Raw genomic sequence first — 24,530 nt, 5'->3', positions numbered from 1 at the left:
TTCAAACAAAACAGAATCTATTTGCAAAATTACCGAATCAAACACAAACCAAAGAGAACAGAATTCAGAATAACTTAATCTATCCAAAACCTCAGACTATCCCAACTCAATGATGCTGTTCCAAATACATGCAACAATCCCCATAAACACCCCTTGGCACAGGAGATGTTAGAGAGGGAGGATCAGCATGGTCCTATTTTGTTGGGTCGAGCAGGTTTACAACTGACTGCCGACTAAAACCAAACCAAACCAGAAAAAGAAAAACCAAGCTGGGAGAACAGGCCACTGCCCTTTCATTGCACAAGATTTTTTAAAAAAACTAGAAAGCCTCTGCCTGAGGCAGTTTCTGTAGCTATAATTAAATTGGCTCCAAACCCTTCAAATCTAGACCTCTTGAAAACTCTGCATTTATGACCCCACTGGGGGAAAAAAAAACAAAGACAACGTAACCTTTTTAAAGAAGCAGCATCACCACAATCTTGGTCCATGTATAATGTAATGCAACCTACAAGAACTGACCAATTCATTTTCTTATAAATTCTTAACAATGGCAGAAATAAACCAATCCAAATAAGACTGCAACAGTACAAGGAAAATGAAATAAACTCAGAAGATGTCAATGAATGATGGCCCAACATTACCATTCGGATAGCAGCTCACTTATTTTTCGGTGGGAGCTAACCAACAAGGATGATTGTTTCCCAATGCAATAGCAAGAAATCCATTCCACTCTACCACATGCCCCCACCCACTAGTTATGCATCAATCACAACTTCAGTTTTAATTCCTGCTTTTAAATACCTTAAGGATTCGAGTTTGCTCCTTGAAATCCTCATCCTCATCAGACTCCGCATCTGGAAGGTGGTATATCCTAATACTGTGTTCCTCTATCTCATCGAGGATCTTAAAAAAAAGATTAAGTTAATGAAAGAGGCTTAACACAACAATCGAGTCACTACCTCATGCTAGTTAAAGAGTTTAAATTCAATTGAGAATTTTAAGTTTGGAAATCAGAACAACCTACACTTGGTTAGGATCCTAGACAATGGCAACTGAATACACATTATGGCTTTTTTCAGGAGACATCGGTTTCTTCAAATCAGTGTTTTTGCTCATTAGCAACACCTACAAAATGATACATTTGGCATACAAATAATGCGGGGTCAAAAAACGTGGTGCTGGAAAAGCACAGCCAGTCAGGCAACACCCGAAGAGTCGGAGTGTCAACGTTTCAAGCATAAGCTCTTAATCAGGAATGTGCATTCTTGATGAAGAACATATGTTCAAAACGTCAATTCTCCTGCTCCTCAGATGCTACCTGACCGACTGTGCTTTTCCAACACCAGAGTTTTTGATTTTGAACTCCAGCATCTGCAATCCTCACTTTTTCCATACTCAAGTATGGCTACAAACAAAGAATGAACTGGAGAGTTACAGCAGCTATAGTTCTACTTCGATCAGATTTTTCCAATAGCATAGATCTTTTGGAACAAACGGCCCATTTCCGTGCTGTTAATCCCCTCCCCACCTGCAATACCTATATATAACCTGTGTAGCATTGGTTCATTTTGCAACCTATTAAATTTCAAGCTCCATCAATAAGAACCAGTTAGGAATTGCCCATGAAATACCATCTAATTAGTTTGAATTCTAAATATCGCTCCAACCACAAAGGATCAATTACAACACTATTCCAGTATAAAAATTCACTGAGGAGGTCCAGTAACCATAGCATTTCAGTACTTTCTTTTAATTCATTCGCGGAAAGAAGGTGTCACTGGCCAGGATAGTATTTACTGCCCAGAAGGCAGTAAAGAGTCAACTACATGTCTGTGGGGTTGAGAGTCAAATGTAGGCCAGACTAGGTAAAGATGGCAGTTTCCTTCCTTAAAGGGCACTAGTAAATCAATTGACAATAGAGATTTAGACTCTTTAGTTCCAGATTTTAAAATTCAATTCAAATTCCCACAATTTGCTTTGGTGGTGTTCAAAGCCTGGTCTGCAGAACATGATCCGAGACTCTGGATCAACAGTCCAACAATGATGCCACTTAGGCCATCACCTTCCCTCAAATAATGTGTGACACATGTCATCTATCAACAGTGCCCATCTTTGACGATGGATATTAGTCCAAACTAGGGATAGATACATTCTTGTGCCATGCCCTTATTTATTTTGTAGTTAGACAATGATAGTCTTTTTTACTGGTCTTTGATTGCATGCAATATTATACTTATTGCGCTGGAGGTCCACGGTAGTGGAGTGTCTGGTACCAGAGCCAGCACTGCCACAGTCAGCCAAGTGGACTCCTCTCATGATGTACAGTTCTATCAGAGCATCTTCTGATACAAAAGATTTGTTTTAAAATTTATGATTAAAACAACCAAATGTCTGAAATAAGCAGCTGTGTGTAAACAAATGATCCCTGATGCTACTCTCCCCTTTATTCTGTGGACATCAACCTTGTTAGCAAGCCTATCATTTGGGACCTTATCAAATGCCTTCTGGAAGTCTGTACACAATGGCATTACTGTCATCAAACCCCTCAACAAAAAATAAATGCTAGCTAAATAAGAGTTACTCCTAAGAAATCTATTGCAGCTCTGTGCAATTAATTCACCATTGTCCAAATGACTTACCTCACTGTTCTTTCACAAAGCTTATCCACCAGCAAGGTTAAAAAGGTCTGGCCTATAGTTTATCCTTCCACTTTTTTTTTGATCAAGGGTGGAGCATTTGCCTTCTTCAGCCCTCTGCTCCAACCTTGCACCCAAAGAATATTGGAAAATTATAACTTCTACTCCTGCAACTTCCATCCTCACTTCCATTAGCATCCTCCTATGTAATCTCCCTGGCTCTCATGATTTATCAATTTTAAGTACGGCCAGATTTTTTTGGTATTTCCTCAAGCCATGCATAGCCCACTGTCCTTTTTCACTTTGTCTTCTTCCTTGTTACAGATAAACAGTGACTCAGTATCTGGCTCAATCTAAAACTCTGTTTTTTGGACTAAACATTGGCCCCACACCTCTTATTACTATCCATCCATTTGCAGAATTGATACAGATGACATGTAGACTCTTCACATAAGCCAATGACTCTCTTCCCAAATTTTCTCTTCACCTATCTTTCTTCATCTTCCTGTTGAACTGTTTATATTCAACCTGGTTCTCACTTCTATTAGCCATCTAATATCCATCATATGCAACCATTATAACCTCCATAGAAATCAAGAACATTTAAAGTCAAGTTGAATATCTATTTAACAGCTGGAATAATATCAGCTCAAGATTTCAGTTTTGTTTGCTTCATTCATGGTTGTGGACATCAATGGCGAGACCAGCACTGAATGCCCATCCCTAAATTGCCCTTTAAGAAAGCAACTTATCGAAAGGTCATTTCAAAGGGCAGTTAGAAGTCAACACAATACTGTGGGTCTGGAGTCACATACAAGGGTGACAGATTTTATTTGGATGTCCCAGCTTCTGGATTTCCAGCCCAGTGACATTGCCACTTTGGCACTACCTACCACATTTTCAAGGCACATACTGCAAAAAAATGGCTAAGGCTCAAATCAGCTAAACACCATTTGTAGCCAACGTGTACACCACAGAATGGAATACTCACCTGCTTCACACTCTTAGGCCAATTGGGAAAAAATGCTTCAAGGTATACACTATGCATCATCCTTTATGTAAGCATTCAATTTTCCCAGAATCAATCCAAAGCGATCCTTAGCTTTGACTCTTTTGCCAACCTAATTTGCAACAAGCACAAGCAGAACTGTCTTTCCAAGTGAGGCTCCTTTCCTCATGACTCTGTTCAGCTAAAGCTAGGGAACTTACTTAGCCTCATTTAACTCATCACAAATTCAGTCTTTTCAATCCAAGTGAGGAGGTCCACAAACATTGCGGCACAATTCACCCGTAGGATTTTTTGGCCTTCAGCTACTCAATTTGTCCTGGAATCAGACAGACTCCAAACAGTGACATTCTGGGAAAGTCCATAAACAGGTCTTTACAATGGCTTCCTGCACATCTGTGTGGATGGCAATACAAGTCATATAAATAGGTATAAATACTTGGGAATCCAACCCTTCAGACTAAAGAATAAGGATAGTTTAAAGCACAATTGATCACAAACTTGACATGTGAAACACTTCTAGAACTTGAGACTGTCTCAGTCTCCAGCAAACACACACAAAACAGTAGGGAGTGATCACTTGGGTCCTTGAGCCTGTCACTTGATTGGATTGCAAACTCAACTGTGCTTACCTTGTGACTTATTGTACAAAAACTCCCTAACTAACTGTACCTTAAAAATATGCAATGACCCTGTCTTGACTGCTCTCCAACACAGTATTCCACAGATTAATTTGTTCTAATTACCATACTAATTGGAAGGCACTGTATTTAGAACCAGGCTCCTTAGCTCAACTTTCTCTCAAGGAGACACATCCTGTCAGTATCTGCCCTATCACATCCAGTTAAGATCTTACATTCCAATAATCACCTCTCATTCTTCTAAACTGCAATGAATTTAGACCAACCCTGACAAATCTTTCAAGTTCTTATGCCAGGAAACATTTAAATGAATTTTCTCCAAATGGATTCTAATTTAATTACATCAGTCTTCAAAAATGGAGACCAAAACTGTGCACAATTCTCCAGTTGGTCTCACAAACATCTTGTAACACTTTGAAAAAAAAAATCTCTTTTACATCTATTGTCTTGCAATAAATGACAACATTGCATTTGCCTTCCAATTCATTTGCTCCACCTTTACAACTTTAGGGACTCATGTACCAGAATGCCCAGATCCCAGTGTTGTCGAGTTCTGCAGTATCCCTCCATTTAAACAGTATTCCCAATGCAAAATCTAGGGAAGTAGGTAGACTCCATTTAAACAATACTGGTGACCTTGTGGTTTTATTTCTCTTTATGCCTCTCACTATGTAATTGCTTCAAATCAGTTTGACTGAATTAGGAACTTGTGGGAAATTAGACACAGAACCATGTCCAGTCCAATGTGCTGCACTTGGCTGATTAAACCTTCAGCACATTACTATATTAGGATGTTCTTTCTCAAATCATGTTAATCAGTTGTAAATGATCATTTAATAGAAGTGTCCTTGTGAAACTTTGCACCTGGAAATGGAGAGTGACTGCACAACTTGTATATGAAGAGACGAGCAGTTAACTTCCAAGCAGTTCATGAATGGAAGCTCAAGAAAAGCATTACCGTAAGACCAGGGTATGGAAAGATGGCACCCAGAGACTGTTTAAGGCACTGTCACCATACATCAATTTGACGCTAATAATAGAGCTTCAAATTTCTCCACATAAAGTTTGACAGTGACACTAAATTTCCAAACACTTTTTACTGTACCTACCCTTCTTTTGAGTCTCTCTCTTTCCTTCAGTGTAAGAGTGTCTGCCTTAGCAATAACAGGAACAACATTCACTTTATTGTGTATGGCTTTCATGAACTCCACATCTAGGGGCTTCAGTCTTTAAAAAAAAGACAAATACAATTTGATAACACACCACACAGACTTGTGAGCAAAGTTTGAGCTAATGGAATAAAAGGGGAGTAGCAGCTTGAATATAACATTGGCTGAGTAACATGAAATGGCAGTGGAAAACAACTGTTTTCAGATTAAAGAAACACTTCAGCCATCACAAATATCACTGTTCGAATCCCCTACTTTTGATATTAATTACCTATACTTTGGTGTACAGTGCACAATTTCAAAATGCGCAAAGAAAACTAGGAAATGTTATGAAATCGGAGTAGAGATGACCTTCAAAAAAAAAGACAGACAGACCAGGCATTTTGGTAAAACGGGTGGTCAAAAGTGACAGATGGAATTTAATACATAAGTGATTCATTTTAATAGGAAGAATAGTGAGGGGGAATAGAAGAAAACATACAATTCTGGAGAGAGTGCACTAGAAGGAGGGGCTGGGAAGATAATCATTAGAAAAGTGCCAGGGCGAGTGGAGAGAACAATGAAAGCATGTGGGCCTTGCCTTAATAAATGGGAACAGAGTGAACAAAAGCAAGGAAGTTCTGATGAACCCTTCAGAAAACCTAGCATAGCCTCAACTGGTATAGTAGTCAGTTCTTGACATCAGATTTCAGCAAAAATGTGTAGGTATCGGAGTGCTGAATCGTTTATGAAAATTGTTCCAGGATTAAGAAATTTCATTTGTACAGATATATGGGTAAAGTTGAGGCTATTCTCCTTACTTATAGGAAGGTTAAAAGAGCTACTTCATGGAGTTATTCAAAATCACCAGGGGGTCTTGAACAGATTAGATAGGGATGAACTGTTCCCCCTGGTCAGATTGGGAACCATAAGATACTGAATTAAGGTGATTGACAAAAGCAGCAATGGCAACATAAATAAAAAAAGATTTTTTTAATATAAACACAGCAAATATTTAAAGGTCTTGAAACCAATCCTCGATTGTGTGATGGAAACAGATGTAATCATGGCTTTCAAAACGGAATTAAAAGATAATCTGAAGAAGAACAAAAATTATAGGGTTGGAGGCAAAGAAAAAAAGGGCCCCAACTAAAATCGTTCTTGCAGAGAAGTGGCAGACAATAGGCCAAATGGTCTCGTTTTGTACTGTATCCTTTCTATGATTCCATTAACAGATAGTGGGAAGTGTTTGCTGACAGGCTATTTTAAGCACTGCTGATGTGCCTCCTAAATACAGCTTTCCTTCAATTATGCTTGGTAGATGGAAAGAGAAAGTATAACAAAGTGATATGGATAAAAATTAAATTTTATGCACAGACACCAGACTCTTTCATTCTCATTTCAGCAGGAATACTGACCAGGTAATCATTCATGCCAAAATAGTTTGTGGTTGCATTCACCAGTTTTCCATTCCTGACCACAGATTAGATGTACAATTGCACATTGCTTTAAAAGTCCAAGTGATAGTTTGAACTCTATCAATAATTGGAAGCAAAATGAACACAAATTATTTTATTACACCAAACCAGGAATCATGCTTACCCATGGCCAAAAGGAGAGATGAAATAAAAGCAACAATGGACCCGGTTATCAATAATGTGTCGTCTGTTCAATCCACTTTCATCATGAAGGTACCGCTCAAACTGGTCATCAATATATGAAATAATTGTCTTAAAACTGAAAAATATCAGAACAACCACCAATTAACTGGACAGGGACAAAAACCTTCAATAAAAAACTCAAACTTGCAATCAAAGTGTTTTACAACCTGTTTACAGGGTTACTGTTGCAGCAATTCTTCAAAAGTTACTCAGTATATCAAATTTTATTATGCACACAATTATTCCAGAAATCCCAGTAATAAACTGCTAGAAGCTGCAAGTATGTCATTCTATGACAGTGCCAATGTAAGGAACACCACGACAGCCATGGAAAATAAAATAGGTATGAAATCACTCCACGAGCAGAGGCACTTTTTATGTGACGATTGACAAGCCATTAAAAATGGCAGCAAGCGCTCTTAGATATGTAGACTTACGACACTTACAAATTGCTAACAGATCACAAGAAACCAAAGTTTAAACAATTGCTTGTTGAAACTTGGATCACAAAAGTCATTCCAATTGCAATTTACAACAAGCTAGCATACCAGTCTTGGCTGTTGATGGCATCCCCATATCCAGGTGTATCAACTACAGTCAGGCGCAGTTTTACACCACGCTCCTCAATCTCAACAGTTGAAGCCTCAATCTGGACTGTTCTTTCAATTTTCTCTGAAATAAAGACAAATGCTTATGAGCCACTATGTGACCAAACTGATGTTTCATTAACAGTGTTTGGGTTTCTCCATGCATAATGAACATTGGAATCAAGAGTAATGGACCATTTGGCTCTTTAACCTTGCTCTGATCAGTATGTGTTCCCAAATCCACATTCCCATCTACACCAATAACCCTTCACTCCCCGACTAACAATAATCTACCTCTACCTTAGATATTCAATAACCATATGTCCACTGCCTTCTGACACTGTGTTCCAAAGTCTAGCAAACCTCAAGAAACGTTTGCCCTCATCTCCATCTTAAAATGTTAAAAAGGTGTCCCCTATTCATGGACTCACCCACAAGCCGAAACAGCCTAATGTCCACTGTGTCAATACATTAGATGATAAGGGCCTGGAGGAATGCCTGAGACTTAATGGAATGAGGGAAAAGATGATGGATATATTATGGGTTTGAATTAGCTGCAAAAATATGGAGAATAGTAATCAGTGGAAGAGCTTGATTGTAGGAGAAAGTGAGGACTGCAGATGCTCGAGATCAGAGCTGAAAATTGTGTTGCTGGAAAAGCGCAGGTCAGGCAGCATCCAAGGAGCAGGAGAATCGATGTTTCAGGCATAAGCCCTTCTTCAGGGCACCCTCCTCATTCCTGAAGAAGGGCTTATGCAAGAGCTTGATTGCAGCTAATTGAAGTAATGCACATTTAAGACTGGAATTCTGTTTAAATACTTATTTTTTGGAGTATAAAATTGGCAGAGAATGGCTCATTGGTGACACTACAAAAGGAGAGCTGGAACTAACAGAAACAAGAACAGAAGTACTGATAATTTTGAGAAATGAAGAGAATTTGGGATTTACAATAACCAAATGAAACCCAGAAAAGCTCGGGGTATAATCAAATTGATTTACGGCTCTTGCGATGCTGTGCCAGTGTCCTTAACCTGAAGCAAGAGCCCACTTGCTCCAAAGATGTGCACAAATAGATTTTAGAAAAATTAGAATTAGAAGACAAAAGTCAATAGTGTTAAAAGGATATAGGCAAACAGATCATTTATCTCTACAAGATAGAAACTTACAGCAAGGGATGCTGAACTAAAAGGGAGAAAGATAATAAGCTCATAGAAGAGATAAGTGATTTGAGATTTGAAAGAAATCTTGAAGGACAGTATCAAAACATATACTAAGTCTGCCCTCAGAGATGTCATCAAGGTCATGCAATTGATTTAAGGGCATGGGATAAAGAATAAAACACTTTTTTTGTCTTGGTAGATCTGACAATCATATTCGTCTGTTAACAATAATACATAGGAGATTTAAGTGTAATAGTGATCGGTCTCCAGCTTGGGAACGTGCTGCAATTAGCTGCAATACTTTTTCAGAGTATTCGAATAGACTGCTTGCAGGAGAAAGGCCTTGGTTAAAGCCAAAGGCTCAAAGAATTTAGTGAGCCTCAAGGAGGAAGGCAAGGCCATCAGAAATCTGTTTCAATTTGGGAGATATGTTTCATCATGGAAGAGAGGGGGATGCAAAAAAGGTTATGGCAAAGACAAAAAAAAATTATACAACATGGGAATCAGATAGTTTGGGTACACGCTTCAAGATTACTTGGTACGGACTGCAGCTTTTCAGATTTTAGAGCAATTACAGAAAACAGTGAGGCACCAGATACATCTCACAGCCAAAAGTTGCACAGCTTGGAGTATCAAACTGCCACAATTGACATAAAAATGGAGAAACTCAGGAGGTTTGGAAGTGGATCCAAAGAAATAGTTTATATCACAGTCTACTACAATTGCTTCAGGACTGAAAAAAAAGGGTTTAAAAAAATGGTGGCTTTTGTACTTTTGACACAAGCAAAGGAGCAGTGAGGGAAACCCATGCTATGGAGGCTCCATACAGAAAATAAAGGGATTGCTAACTGTGTTGAAAGCAGAGATGTAAAACAAAGTGGGTATAAATTAAAGATGTGGAAGGGAAAAAATGGATCCTTTCTGCCGAGAGCCAAATAAAATGAGACAGTGGGGGAGGGCTTTAGGGTGGAGAAGGACGGACAGTTGAACTAGGTTACCTCAAATGAAAAGTTAGTATTAGTCCCAGATCAGAAGTGTTGGAATACAACCTTGAAGAGATGTCTTAAAACTGAGTATACTGAGAGTTCTCTGCAATTCCAGTCTAAAAGTTGAAATCACAAGGAGCTTAAATGTAACAAGACATTAGATACGGGAACTCTGGCGAGAGTAGTGTACAAGTTATATTTTGGGTATGAAACAAAAACTGATTTTCTTTTAATTTATCAGGTGATTTGGGATTAACGAGATTACACATGCTTGAATTTGTACACGTAGATGGTTTGGTTCATTATATTTTAATCTTTGTTTCTTTACTTAATAAATTTGTTCTTGTGAAAGCGAAATGTGCAGCAATGCTTATGTTTCAGCAACAGACCATTTAATTAAAAATAAACAAAAACCAATTAAACCATGGCTTGAAAGGACAAGTTCCAGTCTGGGATCTTACTTGCCCAGAATAATATTGTAATTCTGAGGTCAGAGTTGAAAGATGGGACTTAAGAAATCAGAGGAGAATTTCGAACAATGGGTCCAGGAGCAAACATGGCCTTGAAAGAGGCCACAAACTGTCGAAAGTAATCATATTGTAGGAGGGGGAGCTAGAACAGCAGACAGAAGCCAAGATAAAGCATGTGGTTCAACAAGGACAAGAAACACAGTACGAACCAGGAATCTCACCAGGACCAGAAGCCCAAGCAATCGGGAAGTCAGAGTCAATATACAAAGCACAGAAAGAGGCTCTTTCGCTCATTGTGTCTCCGCCAGTCAAACATCCATCTATTCTAATCCCATTATCCAACACTTGGCCCTGTATGTTACAAATGCTTGCCCAATTAATACTTTAGATATCTCAGGGTTCTGGTCTTTACCACCCTTTTAGGTGGACTTCCAGATACTTGGGTTGTCAAAACCACCTGCTCCTTCCCTTATAACTGTTCCCCAGTTACTGACTCCTTGAAGGGGAAAGTTTTCAAAAACAACAAGATGTCTAAACATCTTCAGAATTTGTACCCCTCAATCAGGGCTCCCCTCAGCCTTTTCCACTGTAAGGAATAACAACCCCATCTGATCTACTGTCTCTTCATAGTGAAATTACTCCAGCCTAAGCAATATCCTGATGAATCTCCTCTGCACTCTCTCTAGTTCAATTACATCCTTCCCTTGTGTGGCATCCAGAACCGCACACATTATTCAGTTGTGGCCTGACTAGTATTATACACAACTCCATCATAACCTCCTTGCTTTTGTATTCAATGCCGAGACTAGAAGGCAAATATTCCATTTGCCCTCAAACAGTTTTTTGAAAAAAAAAGGTGGCTTATTGCCTTCAAGAATCTGTGGAAATTCACACCAAGGTGCCTTTCATCCTCTATTTCCTGTGGAGTGAGGGCAGTGAATTTGAAAACCATGTTATAAAATGGGCTTGAAACCAGTTAATCCCAATTGTTGTTCTGTGCATTAATGACTCTTAATAATACATTGTTATGTTGTTGAGCAGCTGCCTTAGGGGACTCTTAACTGCAAAAAATTGAAAGCCAAAATTTCCAAACTAGCACGGATAAAGGAAGAATCTAAAAGCACCAGAAGAGAAGCTAATTTGAGCGTAAGGTGAAAAAATTCTAATTTCTACTAAGCTGCAGTCCTGTTAACAGCACAAGAGTAAGATTATAGTAATTCAATTTACATTAAGTGAGTAACTTAAAAGTTAAGGTCATGACCAAGTGGAAAGTCCATTTTGTGACATGTGGGGAGCAGTGAACACTTCCTAGATGAGCCTATGTGCATCAAATATCACTGGCTGCACAAGGTGGAGCACCCAGTTTCAGAGCTTAAGATGCAGCTGCTGTCACTGAGATGTACCGACGTGGCAGAGAACCATATTGATAGCATGCTCAAAGAGGTGGCTACACTGCAAATTTGGGCAAAGAGAAACAGAGTGCAGATGACCCCAGAGAGGTCCAGCTCACAAACTTGTTTTCATTTCATACACTGGTGAGGAGACAGATCTTTGAACGAGTGCAGCAAAAGCAAAAGGCTGTGACATCACAGGTGCCCCAGCTATACAGGAGGGAAAGAGGAATGGAAGCACAATAGCGATTGGGACTTCTTCAGTTATAGGAACAGACAGGCACACGATTCCAAGGTGGGTTGGTGTTTCGCTGGTGCTACGGTCAATGACATCAGTGCAGAGTGAACAGTCAGAGGTCTTGTCCACATGAATAAGAGAACAGGAATTTATGGAGCAGGTAGAAAATTACTACTTTCGGAGGTCCTGGTAGCTGATCTTTGGAATATTTGCAGTGTCACATACAAATGAGTACAGAAATAGGAAGACGTGACTGACGAATGTGTGGTTGGAAAGGCAGAGCACAAAGGAGGACTTTAGATTCCTGGGGAAAGACAGCACACACACCTGAACAAAACCAGGACTGAACTCCTTCTGAGATATGCCTCCAACACGAGAATAGGAAGTATAGAATGGTTCTAGGGGTTGGGCAGTTACAAGGATAAATTGAAAAGGTTGGGACTGATTTCCCTGGAGAGGAGACAGCTAAGAGGAAATAATGATAGCTTGCAAAGCAATGGTCAGAGTGGATAGGGAGAAAGTGTTCCCACTTCTAAACAGATCAATAACCATAAGACAGAGTTTTAGTGTTCTTGCAAAAGAAGCAAGAGGGCAAGGAAAAGAGTTTTCAAACAGCAAGTACTAAAAGAGCGTGGAATGCACTGTCTGGAAGTGGTGGAAAGAAGGTCACTTGGTGGCATTCAAGGTGGTGTTGAATAATTATTTAAAAGAAACAAATGTGCAGGATTACACATGGCCTCCTTCCATATTCAAACATTCTGTGATCTGCCCAGAACAGTAATCCAAGACTAACACACCAGCTGATGAGAAACGCTCTTCTTCCCCTTTCTTCAAAAATTAATATCAAACTAGATCCCCCTCCTGTAACCAACATTTCCTTCAGCTCAAGGATTTTGAATAACATGCACATGCGTTTAATGATATTTATAAAAGAAGTTACATCAGCAGCACTTTACCTGCAGCTCCAGGTATAACTCTCTCAGGATAGAGGTCAGTCAGAAAGAGACTGTTGATTAATGTTGATTTTCCCAAGCCAGATTCACCTACATATAAAACAAACATGTTTAAATAGACGATCAACACACTGCTAGGAAGACTGAAACGCATTAGTTAGTGCAAAACAATTTACAAGTTTACCCCAATTGTTGAGGAAATGAAGCAAGTGAAAATTTACAAGTTGAAATTCTGGAGGCCAGTGCATTAATCATTATCTTGTTTTCCAACTCCAAGCAGTCCACATGGAACTCCCAAGTGACAGCTGTAAGATTCACCATCAAGTTAACACAAAGCAGTTTGATGGCCCTCAAGTCAACATTCAAAAAAAGGTGATCCTCATCACCGAAACCTATTCCCTGAATGAAGCCTGTCTTCAATGCATTCTCAAGAACTTTGTAGGAGCTAGACTATTTATAAATTGGAATTACATTTTTTTTTGAAAATGATGATAATAATATGATGTTGCTTTGTGGTATCTTCTGTTTATGATAATATCAATGACCTTCGGTTTAGATGGAGAGTGTAGCCCCTGCTAAATGCTCCTTAATGATAACCCAATCTTGGAATTTCGAGGGCTGAATTTAAAACATGATCAGTGATCGAAAGGTAAACATTAACAGAAAAAGATAAACTATCCAATCTGCAAGTTAAGTGGTAAATGAAATTTAACATATAAAAGGTTAGTATAGTTAGGGTGAACGATTTGGTGGTTTCTGGATTAGTTTCTTCCCATCTTTCTTATAGACAACGCATGTTTCGCTAAAGGACTGACAATTAGGTGCTAATATTTGAACCCAGGCATAAATTCCCCAAAAAGCCATAGGATTTGCAATTGTAGGTAGAGTTTGTGTATTTCTTTTAATTTTTACTCAGACTCATTTGGTCATAGAGTCATAGAGATGTACAGCATGGAAACAGACCCTTCGGTTCAACTTGTCCATGCCCATCAGGTATGCCAACCCAATCTAGTCCCACCTGCCAGCACCTGGCCCATATCCCTCTAAATCCTTCCTATCCATATACCCATCCAGATGCCTTGTAAATGTTGCAATTCTACCAGCCTCCACCACTTCCTCTAGCAGCTTATCCACATATGCACCACCCTCTGCGTGAAAAAGTTGCCCCTCAGGTTTCTTTTATATCTTTCCCCTCTCACCCTAAACCTATGCCCTGACCTCAGGGAAAAGACTTTGTCTATTTATCCTATCCATCCCCCTCACGATTTTGTAAACCTTTATGAGGTCACCGACTCTCCAAGGAAAACAGCCCTAGCCTATTCAACCTCTCCCTGTAGCTCAAATCCTCTAACCCTGGCAACATCCTTGTCAATCTTTTCTGAACCCTTTCAAGTTTCACAACATCTTTCCGATAGGAAGGAGACCAGAATTGCATGTAGTATTCCAAAAGTGGTCCAACCAATGTCCTGTACAGCTGCAATATGACCTCCCAACTCCTGCACTCAATACTCTGACCAATAAAAGGAAAGCATACCAAAACGCCTTCGTCACTATCCTATCGACCTGCAACTCCACTTTCAAGGAGCAATGAACTTGCACTCCAAGGTCTCTGTATTCAGCAACACTCCCTAGGACATTACCATTAAATGTATAAGTCCTGCTAAGATTTGATTTCCCCAAAATGCAGCACCTCACATTTATCTGAATTAAACTCCATCTGCCACTTCTCAGCCCATTGGCCCATCTGATCAATATCCCATTGTAATCAGAGGTAACCTTCTTCGCTGTCGACTGCACCTCCAATTTTGCTGTCATCTGCAAACTTCACTAACTAAATCTCTGATGCTCACATTCAAATTATTTATATAAGTGATGAAAAGTAGTGGACCAAACACCGATCCTTGTGGCACTCCACTGGTCACAGGCCTCCAGTCTGAAAAACAACCCTCCACCACCCCCCTGTCTTCCACCTTTGAGCCAGTTCTGTATCCAAATGGTTAATTCTCCCTGTATTTCACGTGATCTAACTTTGTCAGACACCTTACTTAAGTCCATATAGATCACGTCTACCACTCTGCCCTCAATCCTCTTTGTTACTTCGTCAAAAAACTCAATCAAGTTTGATTCATGTGAAACCGCACTGCAGATGCAGAAGCTAAAAACTAGGATCAGGAGTAAGCATATTGAGCCCCTCGAGCTTACTCCACCATTTAATACAATCACACCTAATTTCATGTTAGCCTCAACTTGACTTTCCTGCCCACTATCCATTACCCTTTAATCCATTAAAAGTAAAATATATATCGACTCAGATTTAGTCAATATCTGCTCCAGTGAGGTAGTGAATGCCACAGATTAACAACCCTTTGACAGAATTAATTGCTCACGTTTTAAATTTGCCATTCCTTATCTTAACACCATGACTTCTTGCTCTTGGTTGCCCTTTCAGAGAAAACATCCTCTGTACATCTATTTGATCATTGCCCTTTAGCATCTTCTATACCTCAATTAGAACATAGAAGAGTACAGCACAGAACAGGCCCACAATGTTGTGCCGAGGATTAATCCTAATGTAAAGTAAAATAACTTAACTTACGCATCCCTCAAATCACTGCTAACCACATGTAAGCAACTGCTGGACATGCATGTCCCTAATTACTTTGCTTCCACCACCACCACTGGCAACGCATTCCATGCATTCACAACTCTCTGCGTAAAGAACCTTCTTCTGATGTCCCGTCTATATCTTTCTCCTAATATCTTAAAACTATGACTACTTGTGCCAGTCAATCCTGCCCTGGGGAAAAGTCTCTGGCTATTGACTCTATCTATTCCTCTCATTACCTTGAATACCTCGATCAGGTCACCTCTCTTCCTCCTCCTCCTCTCCAGAGAGAAAAGTCACAGGTTAGTCAAGCTCTCTTCAGAAGGCAAGCCCCTCCAGTCCAGGCAGCATACTGGTAAACCTTCTTTGCACCCTCTCCAAAGCCTCTATCTTTCCGATAATAGGGTGATCAGAACTGGACACAATATTCCAAGTGTGGTCTCATCAGGGACTTGTACAGCTGTAGCAAAACCTCGACTCTTAAACTTGATCTCCCTGTTAAGAAAGCATATGGTGCTTTGGCTTTCGTTAACAACCCTATCCACTTGGGTGGCAACTTTGAGGGATCTATGTACTTGTACACCCAGATCCCTCTGTTCCTCCATACTGCCAAGAATCCTGTCTTTAATCCTATATTCAGCATTCGTGTTCGACCTTCCAAAATGCATCACTTCGCACTTATCCAGGTTGAACTCCATCTGCCATTTCTCAGTCCAGCTCTGCATCTGTCTATGTCACTCTGCAGCCTACAATAGCCCTCGATACTATCAACGGCACCTCCAACCTTTGTCATCTGTAAATTTACTAACCCACCCCTCAACCTCCTCATCCAAGTCATTTATAAAAGCTACAAAGAGCAGAGGCCCAAGAACAGAGCCCTGCGGGACCCCACTCAACACTGACCTCCAGGCAGAATACTTCCCATCTACAACCACTCTCTGCCTTCTGTCAGCCAGCCAATTCTGAATCCAGATAGCGAAATCTGCCTCTATCCCATACTTCCTGACTTTATGAATGAGCCTACCATGGGGAACCTTATCAAATGCCTTGCTGATGTCCATATACCCCACATCCACTGCTCGACCTGTTTTGTCACCTCCTCAAAGAACTCAATAAGATTTAGGAGGGATGACCTGCACCTCAAAGCCATTCTGACTATCTTTAATCACGCTGTGCTTTTCCCAATAGTCACAAATCCTATCCCTCAGGATTCTTTCCAAAACTTTGCTGACCACAGACGTAACACTGACTGGCCTGTAATTGCCAAGGATTTCCTTATTACCCTTCTTGAAAAGAGGAACAACATTTGCCTCCTTCCAATCCTCCAGACTACGCCCATGGATAGTGAGGAAGCAAAGATCTTCGCCAGCGGTTTAGCACCTTCTTTTCTTGCTTCCAAGAGCAGCCTAGGGTAAATCTGGTCTGCCCCTGGGAACTTAGCAATCTTAATATTTTCCAAAATTTTCAGCACATCAACTTCATCAATATTGATCTGTTCAAGCCTGCATCCCAGCTCCTCAAAGTTATCATTCACAACAAGGTCCCTTTCCTTAGTGAAAACCGAAGCAAAAAAACTCATTTAGGGCTTCCACTATCTGCTCAGACTCCGCGCATAAGTTCCCTACGGTATCCCTGATCAGCCCTACATTCTCTCTGATCATTCTCTTATCCCTCATATATAAAGTAAAATGCCTTTGGGTTCTCCCTAATCCTTCTTACCAAGCCTTTCTCGAGCCCCGTCCAGGCTCTCCTCAATCCATTTCTGACCTCCTTTCTCACAAGCTTCTAGTCCTCTAAAGCTGTGCCAGATTCTGGCTTCCTCCACCCTACGTAAGCTGCCTTCTTCCTTATGACGGGAAGATCGTCTCCTCGCGTCATTCAAGGTTCCTTAATCTTACCCATCCTTACCTGTCTCAGAGGAAAACAATTGTGCATCACTCACAACAACTGCTCCTTAAACAGTCTCCACATGTCTGCTGTGTCCTCTCTGTGGAACAATTGCTCCCAGTTTTTGCCTCTTTCATTCTTCTAAACAGAGTGTTACTGTGGTATCCAGCTTCCCAAACTCGCTTCAGAAGCGCACCTGGAGCCATGGTGCTCAAACCAGTCATGTCATTGCACTTCACAAACTCTCAGGCCACTGGAAACCAAGGTATCATCCAATTATGCACCGTTGTAAACACTTTGAATCATAGAATATTTTTTCCAAATTAATGGCATTTGCTGGCTCTGGCAGAGTCTATCTCATAGCTGTGGCATACAGCATTGAAGGAAAAATTCTATCCTGACTGAAGAATTACACTGTGGGTTTGAAAACAAAAAGACTGGGTGTGAAACTCAGTCCAAGACATACTAACTGAGATCAATAACACTAAATTAATAATTCTTTCTCTTAGCTCTCGCAAGTTTAACATGGACCCAAAAGGTGACACCACAAAAACACTTCACTGCAGCATTGGAGATTGTTTAGGATGTCAGAGATGGGAGCTTATACATCTGTGTTTGTTCAAGTGTAGCCTCGAGATAAAGGCCCAGAGAAAGTACAGCTTCTAACAGTGCAGTGGTTTAATTAAAACAATTAAATGAACGAAAAGAGGACTTGTGACTGCAGTGGGGAGAACAGTTTGATCAGTTGCGCCAAAGGAATGTTTGGAGATCTGTTAATGGATTGGCCACCCAAGACATAACACTTCAACCCCAGGGCATCAATGTGGACTTCAACAGTTTCCTCACTTCCCCTTCCCCCACCTCACCCTAGTTCTAAACTTCCAGCTCAGTAAATGTCCCCTTGACTTGTCCTACCTGCCTATCTCCTTTTCCACCTATCCACTCCACCTTCTCCTCCCTGACTTATCACCTTCATCCCCTCCCCCACTCACCCATTGTACTCTATGCTACTTTCTCCCCACCCCCACCCTCCCCTAGCTTATCTCTCCACGCTTCAGGCTCACTGCCTTTATTCCTGATGAAGGGCTTTTGCCCAAAACGTCGATTGCGAAGCTACTTGGATGCTGCCTGAACTGCTGCGCTCTTCCAGCACCACTAATCCAGAATTTGGTTTCCAGCATCTGCAGTCATTGTTTTTAACCTCGTTGTTTTTACCCAAGACATATCCTAGTTTACAGAACTAAGCAACTAACATCATTGTATGTAGAATTACTCAGTAGTTCAATAAAGATGTACAACATTTAGAAGAACACTATCCAAGTTGCTTTGTGCTATTGATATCAGGACCAAAATCTCAACTAAACATAGGGCTTTACAACCCCCATTCCATTTCTTCCTCCGAGCACGATTAACTTTCAGTTCGTGCCTATGCAACTCTTCCTTGATTATCTCTACCATACTCACTTTCGGAAGCTTCCTACTGAGATTTCAAATCATTAATAGCTGGAGGACAACCATGTCAGACCTAACCAGAACAGACGAGGAATGGAGAGAAAGCAAATGAAATGAAAGATTTGGAGCCAAAGCTGGAGCTATGATCCAAGCACCATGCTGAAGCTGCACAACATTCTACACCGCGAATGTGTGCTGGACTTCACTGCACCCAATGCCACACAAACTCAGTTGGAAAAAACTGCATAGAGAGCATACCACTAGGCAAAAATGCATAAAACGGAACATGTAGTACTCACGATTCAGATTTATGTCAATTAACTGTAGGACCCTTCAAAGTACAAATGATCAGAAGAATCCTTCAAGGCAATAGGACAGGTGAATAAGTGGGTTAAGACAGACAAGAGACCGATATTCAATGCCTCTGCTAATAAAGGCAACAGCAGGAAGGTTATGATGGAGCTGTATAACAACATGTTGTGTAGGGCACAGTTAGAGTACTGTGTACAGCTTTGGTTACCACACTATTGTGTGGATGTTATTGCAGTAGAAAAGAGCGCACAGGAAGTTCACCAAGATGTTGCCTGGGATAGTGTGTTTCAATTATGAAGGCAGAACAAATTGGCTGCAGTTGTTTCCCATAGTGCAGACAAGGAGGCCCTGATTGATGGGTATACTGGATTAGTGGTGCTGGAACAGCACAGCAGTTCAGGCAGCATCCAACGAGCAGCGAAATCGACATTTCGGGCAAAAGCCCTTCATCAGGAATAATTATCAAGAGCATGGATAAAAGTAGATAGGAAATAAATTAGTAGTGATCAATAACCTGGGGCCATCATGTCACTGAAGTAACAATTCAGGAACCCGGCCTTGGGTTCTAGGGACATGGGCAAGAGGTTTAAAAGGAGATTTTTTTAAAAATGTTGTCACCTATAGGATAGCGTGCTTCTGGAACATGCTCAAAGGGAGGCAAGAATCGTCACAACATTTTATTCGTATGAGACAAATCACTTCAAGTATCATAGAATACAGGCTACAAGACTAAAGTAGATAGGTACTTGGTGACCAGAGTGGATACAATGGACTGAAGAGCAGTTGCACAAAGAAAAGTGCATTCAAAATGCCTCAGCTCCAAATGTAAGGTACTTCACAGAACTTCCAAGTCATTTAATCTTATCCAAATTAAATACAAATCACACTAAGCAGTGTTTTCATTTGGTTTCCTTTTTAAAATGAACATAAAGTTTGTTTGAAGCAATTAACCTCAAGGAAAATGTAATTATCATTTTGTAAAAAATGGATATATCAAATTTTAAATCTTGACTGATCATCTATCCTCCACCCACAAGAACATACAAGTTAGGGAGCTCACTTTTAAGTTCATTCAGCAGGATGTCAATGTCGCTAGATGGGCAATAAGTGTTGGTCTAACTGCTGAGATGGCAGTTACAAGTCAGTCATGTTGCTATGGGTCTGGAATTACATGTAGACTAGACCAGGTAGAATGGCAAATTTCCTTCTCCTAGGACATATGTGAACCAGATGGTTTCCAATAACAAACAACAGTGATTACATGCTTTTAATTTCAGACTTTTATTGAAATAAATTGAAAATTTTACCATCTGTTCTGATAGGATTCAAACCCATGTCCCTAGAACCCAAGGCTGGGTTCCTGAATTGTTACTTCAGTGACGTTATTACATTCAATTCCATGCAGTCCGACAAGCCAGCTTCATCATTTAATTAAATTATGCCTGATCTGGATTTTGAATTCTACTTTTGATCTCCAATAACTTTTGATTGCCCTTCCTAAAATGAATCAACACCTGTATTGAAAAAACTTTAATGACCCCACTTATACCGCATTCTAACGTGGATGATTCCAAAGTCACAAAACCCTCAGGAAATAACTGCACCTCATGGCCATCCTAAAAGTGCAATTTCTAAAACTTTAAAACTGTACTCACAAGAGACATCCTTTCTGCACTCACATGAAACATTCTTTCCACATTGCGTCATAGAGCTGGTCAGCAGAGAAACAGACTTACTGGTCCAACTCATCTATGCTAACCAGATATCCTAAATTAAATCGAGTCCCATTGGCCAGCACTTGGCCCACATACCTCTATTCATCCTTCCTACATGTATACCCATCCAGACACATTTTAAATGTTGTACTTGTAGCAGCCTCCATCACCCTCTGTGAGAAAACGTTGCCCCTTAGTTCCCTTGTCAATCTTTCCCCTCCCACCCTAAATCCATACCCTCTGGTTCCAGACTCCTCCATCCCAGGGAAGAAGACCTTCTCTATTTACCCTTTCCATACCCCTCATGATTTTATAAACCTCTGCAAGGTCACCACTCAGTTTCCAGCGCTCCAGGAAAAGAAACTGCCCAGCCTATTCAGCCACTCCCTAAGCTTTTCCTGTTGGAAAAGCTTAGTAGGTTTGGCAGCATCTGTGGAGAAATCAGAGTTAACATTTTAGGTCCAGAACCCTTCCTCAGAACTGATGGCAGCTAGAGAAAAAAATTTTATGCCAAAGACTTTGGGGTGATGGTGGTGGTGGGTGGGGTGCAAACAATAAGTGGATATGAATCCCAAATAGAAAGAACAGTTGGGACAGAAAAAGGAGGAGCGAATAAATGATTATTAGTTGTTTGTTGTTCTAAGCTAATGGAGGCCTGTTGACTGGTCTCAACACACCACCTTGTTCCCTGCATAACATATCGGTCTCAGACTTGCTGCAGTGCTCCAACAAAGCTCACACCAGCTGAAAGAATTGCATCTCATTTTCTGCTTGGAAATTCTACAGCCTTCTGGACTCAATAATAAGTTTAACAATTGTAGAACCTGAGGCACCTTCTCCCATATTCTTAACCTAACCCCGACACAGCAGGCCTTGTTACCACATGGGCTGCTATCTCACACAATCCATCAGTAGGCACTTAGCATCCCAATTAATAGCGAATTAGTCTCCAAATCAGATCATTATCTATCTCTATGTCTGTCCAACTGTTCTTCTCTCTCTTTAAGCTGTCTCCACCTCTCGTTGACTCTTTACCCCTCCTCACCACCTATCTTCTGAATAAAAAACATTTCCGAGCTACGAACAGTTCTGACGAAAGGTCACTAGGCCGAAAAGGTTAACTCTGATTTCTCTCTAAAGATGCTATGAGACCTGCTGAGCTTTTCTGGCAATTTGTTTTTGATCCTTTTACATTCAATTCCTGTCAAAGAAAGCATAGCATTCCACTAGCCTACTAATGATTTGCTTACCTACATGCTAACCTTTTGTGACTCATACATGAGAACACCTAGATCTCCCTGCACCTTCAAATTCTAAAGTAGTGCTCCAACTAAGTAATATTTGATTTTTTCCCCCCACTCTTCCTGCCAAAGTGAATGTTTTCATACTTCCCTACATTATACTCAACTTTGTATTAAACCTGAGCAAGGAACTGACCAACACTAGAATGAGACTCAACACTTCCAAACCTCAAAATGAAACACCTTGTCGACAGGAAAAGAAAATCCTCAGTTGCCCATCCCAACACGGAAAAAGACCAACTTTTACAGAAATACTAAAACTCAAGGAAAACAAACAAATCACACTTACCAACTACCATCAGTGTGAATTCAAACCCCTTCTTCACAGATTTGCGATGCACCTGGTTAGGGAGATTGGCAAACCCCACATAGCCAGGAGTCTCTGGGTTTGTGAATTGAGCTTGCTGCTGCTGCTGCTGCTGCTGTTGCTGTAACAGTTGTTGCTGCTGCTGCTGCAGCATCTGCAAAACATTAGTTTACACAAAATTAGAAACTGTTGTGGTTCCACATTGAATCTTTTAGCACCTGCCTTCACAAAACGTGAATCCAAAAATAATTTGTCACCTTCCTGTAAATCCACAGCAAATCCTCCTTGGTCCAAATGCTGTAAATCATGACTTTTAATGAATTATACTGTTCTTGTAATTCACCTTTTTCCCCAAATGCAAGACTAATGCATTAAATTAGACAAACAGCTTGAAACTTAAGCAAAATGGAAGATTTTCCCAACACAGTACGTTTACAAGAGATTCAACACTTAGAGACTGAAGAACATTTGATAAACATTTGATTTGTATTCATCAGTTACTCAACTTCTTGCAGTGCTCAAAATCAATTTGCTTCTCTCCAGTCACTACATATTGATGTTTTGCTTGTATTGCAAACAATTTTGCTGACAGTTAGCATTCAAAGGATTCAGACTTGATTATCACACGGGTCAATTCAACTTCAGAGGGTTATAGACTTCAGACTCATTCCATCCTGCTCCAGCTTCTTCACAGAAGTTGTCTGAAACACCAGTCATATGTACACAATGTAATAATATAGCCCTGAGGCCAAGCAAAGTTTGTTTACACATCTGCAGAGATTTCTCTCTCTCTCTCATGCTTTAAAATTCAAATCTCCAGTAGTAATCATGCAACTGCAGGGCAATACAAAATTCCACCTACTTCTAAAAATGCTGAATTTTGTTTTAATTTTAACTGATTGGGTAAGAAACTGTTAACACCCAAGATAGGATTTTTAAAAATTAAGAAGTTTAAGGGTATAATTCGAACAAATGTGATTAAAAAAGTAGAATTCTTCAGAGGACAAATGCACTCATGGACTCTTGTTGTTCACGTACAACTCCTCACCATACAGCTTTTTACATTTTCTACATTTGAAAATGCAATAGCCCACCTAATCAGAAATATTAATCAACTACATTTTCCCAATTTCAGTTTATACTCAAATATTATCCCATACCTTCAAATGAAGTGCATTTTTGAGCCTAACACCAGTTTAGCCCCAGAATGTTAAATGTAGAACTTTTGATTTCTCAACTGTTTTGTCTATAGCCTTGCTGCCATTTGACCAGAAATAGAAATGATTTCTTATGAATAGTGCTCAACTCCATTTGTTACTCGTCACAAAACGGAAGAGATGCAGCAAGGTCTGAACATTCAGGCTTAAGCGAATAAAACAGCAAGTTACATCAACAAACCAATACTGGCACTGATTAAATTTTCTCAATAGAAACAATTACCAGTATCTCCATTTGACATGTTGAGATTTAGCCATTACATCTTGTGGTTAATATTAACCATGAGCTTAACTGAACCCACCACACAAATACCTAAGGCTTCCAGGTCAGAGACAGTTATTTTGCAGCAAACTTCCCAAAATCTGTCAGCCAGGAGTGTGACTCAATAAGCTCCACTTGCCCGAATGCAGCTCCGACACCACGAGATGCTCAACACCATCCAGGATATAACAGTCCATGATTGACACTGCCCAAATTAAACACTCACTTCTTCCACACTGCCACTGTGCACGATCAAAAAGCAATCAACAAGACTCCTTACACACAACCCTAAATCAACAACCTCTACCATCCTAGAATACTTACATATTCTCAAGTCGTTCTAAAGCAAGTTGATCTGTGACACCACACTTCCTTCAATATGGCTGCCAAGATTCTGAAATTCCCTCTCTAACACCACACTTAACAACTAAGTGCATTTGAACAGCAGGGACCTACTGGGCTGAGTGCAAAAAGGTGAATTTAAGTTCACTATTTCTTCCTCAACTGGCATGGATAAAGTAGGCTAAGTGGGCTCTCTGGTAAAAATTCCAATGCTTCTTTACTACTGTGTGTGCACCTCCACTACATGGACCAC

General features: G+C 40.2%; 1 protein-coding gene across 4 annotated transcripts in view; it reads right to left on the bottom strand.

The window, feature by feature from the left end:
• The window catches only part of LOC140479158 (septin-2), an 80,431-nt gene that overhangs the window by 15,258 nt on the left and 40,643 nt on the right, over positions 1–24,530 (bottom strand). For all 4 annotated transcript variants that reach the window (XM_072573129.1, XM_072573126.1, XM_072573130.1 and 1 more), the window contains exons 3-8: positions 22,439–22,610; positions 12,881–12,967; positions 7,641–7,764; positions 7,034–7,168; positions 5,393–5,510; positions 802–903 (exon numbers count right to left, since the gene is read on the bottom strand). In XM_072573129.1, coding sequence (XP_072429230.1) covers positions 802–903; positions 5,393–5,510; positions 7,034–7,168; positions 7,641–7,764; positions 12,881–12,967; positions 22,439–22,610 — 738 coding nt within the window. The remainder of the gene's footprint in view (positions 1–801; positions 904–5,392; positions 5,511–7,033; positions 7,169–7,640; positions 7,765–12,880; positions 12,968–22,438; positions 22,611–24,530) is intronic.

The sequence above is a fragment of the Chiloscyllium punctatum genome, chromosome 6 (assembly GCF_047496795.1).
Source record: "Chiloscyllium punctatum isolate Juve2018m chromosome 6, sChiPun1.3, whole genome shotgun sequence".
NCBI lineage: Eukaryota > Metazoa > Chordata > Chondrichthyes > Orectolobiformes > Hemiscylliidae > Chiloscyllium > Chiloscyllium punctatum.
This window is presented reverse-complemented; position numbering and strand designations above follow the sequence as displayed.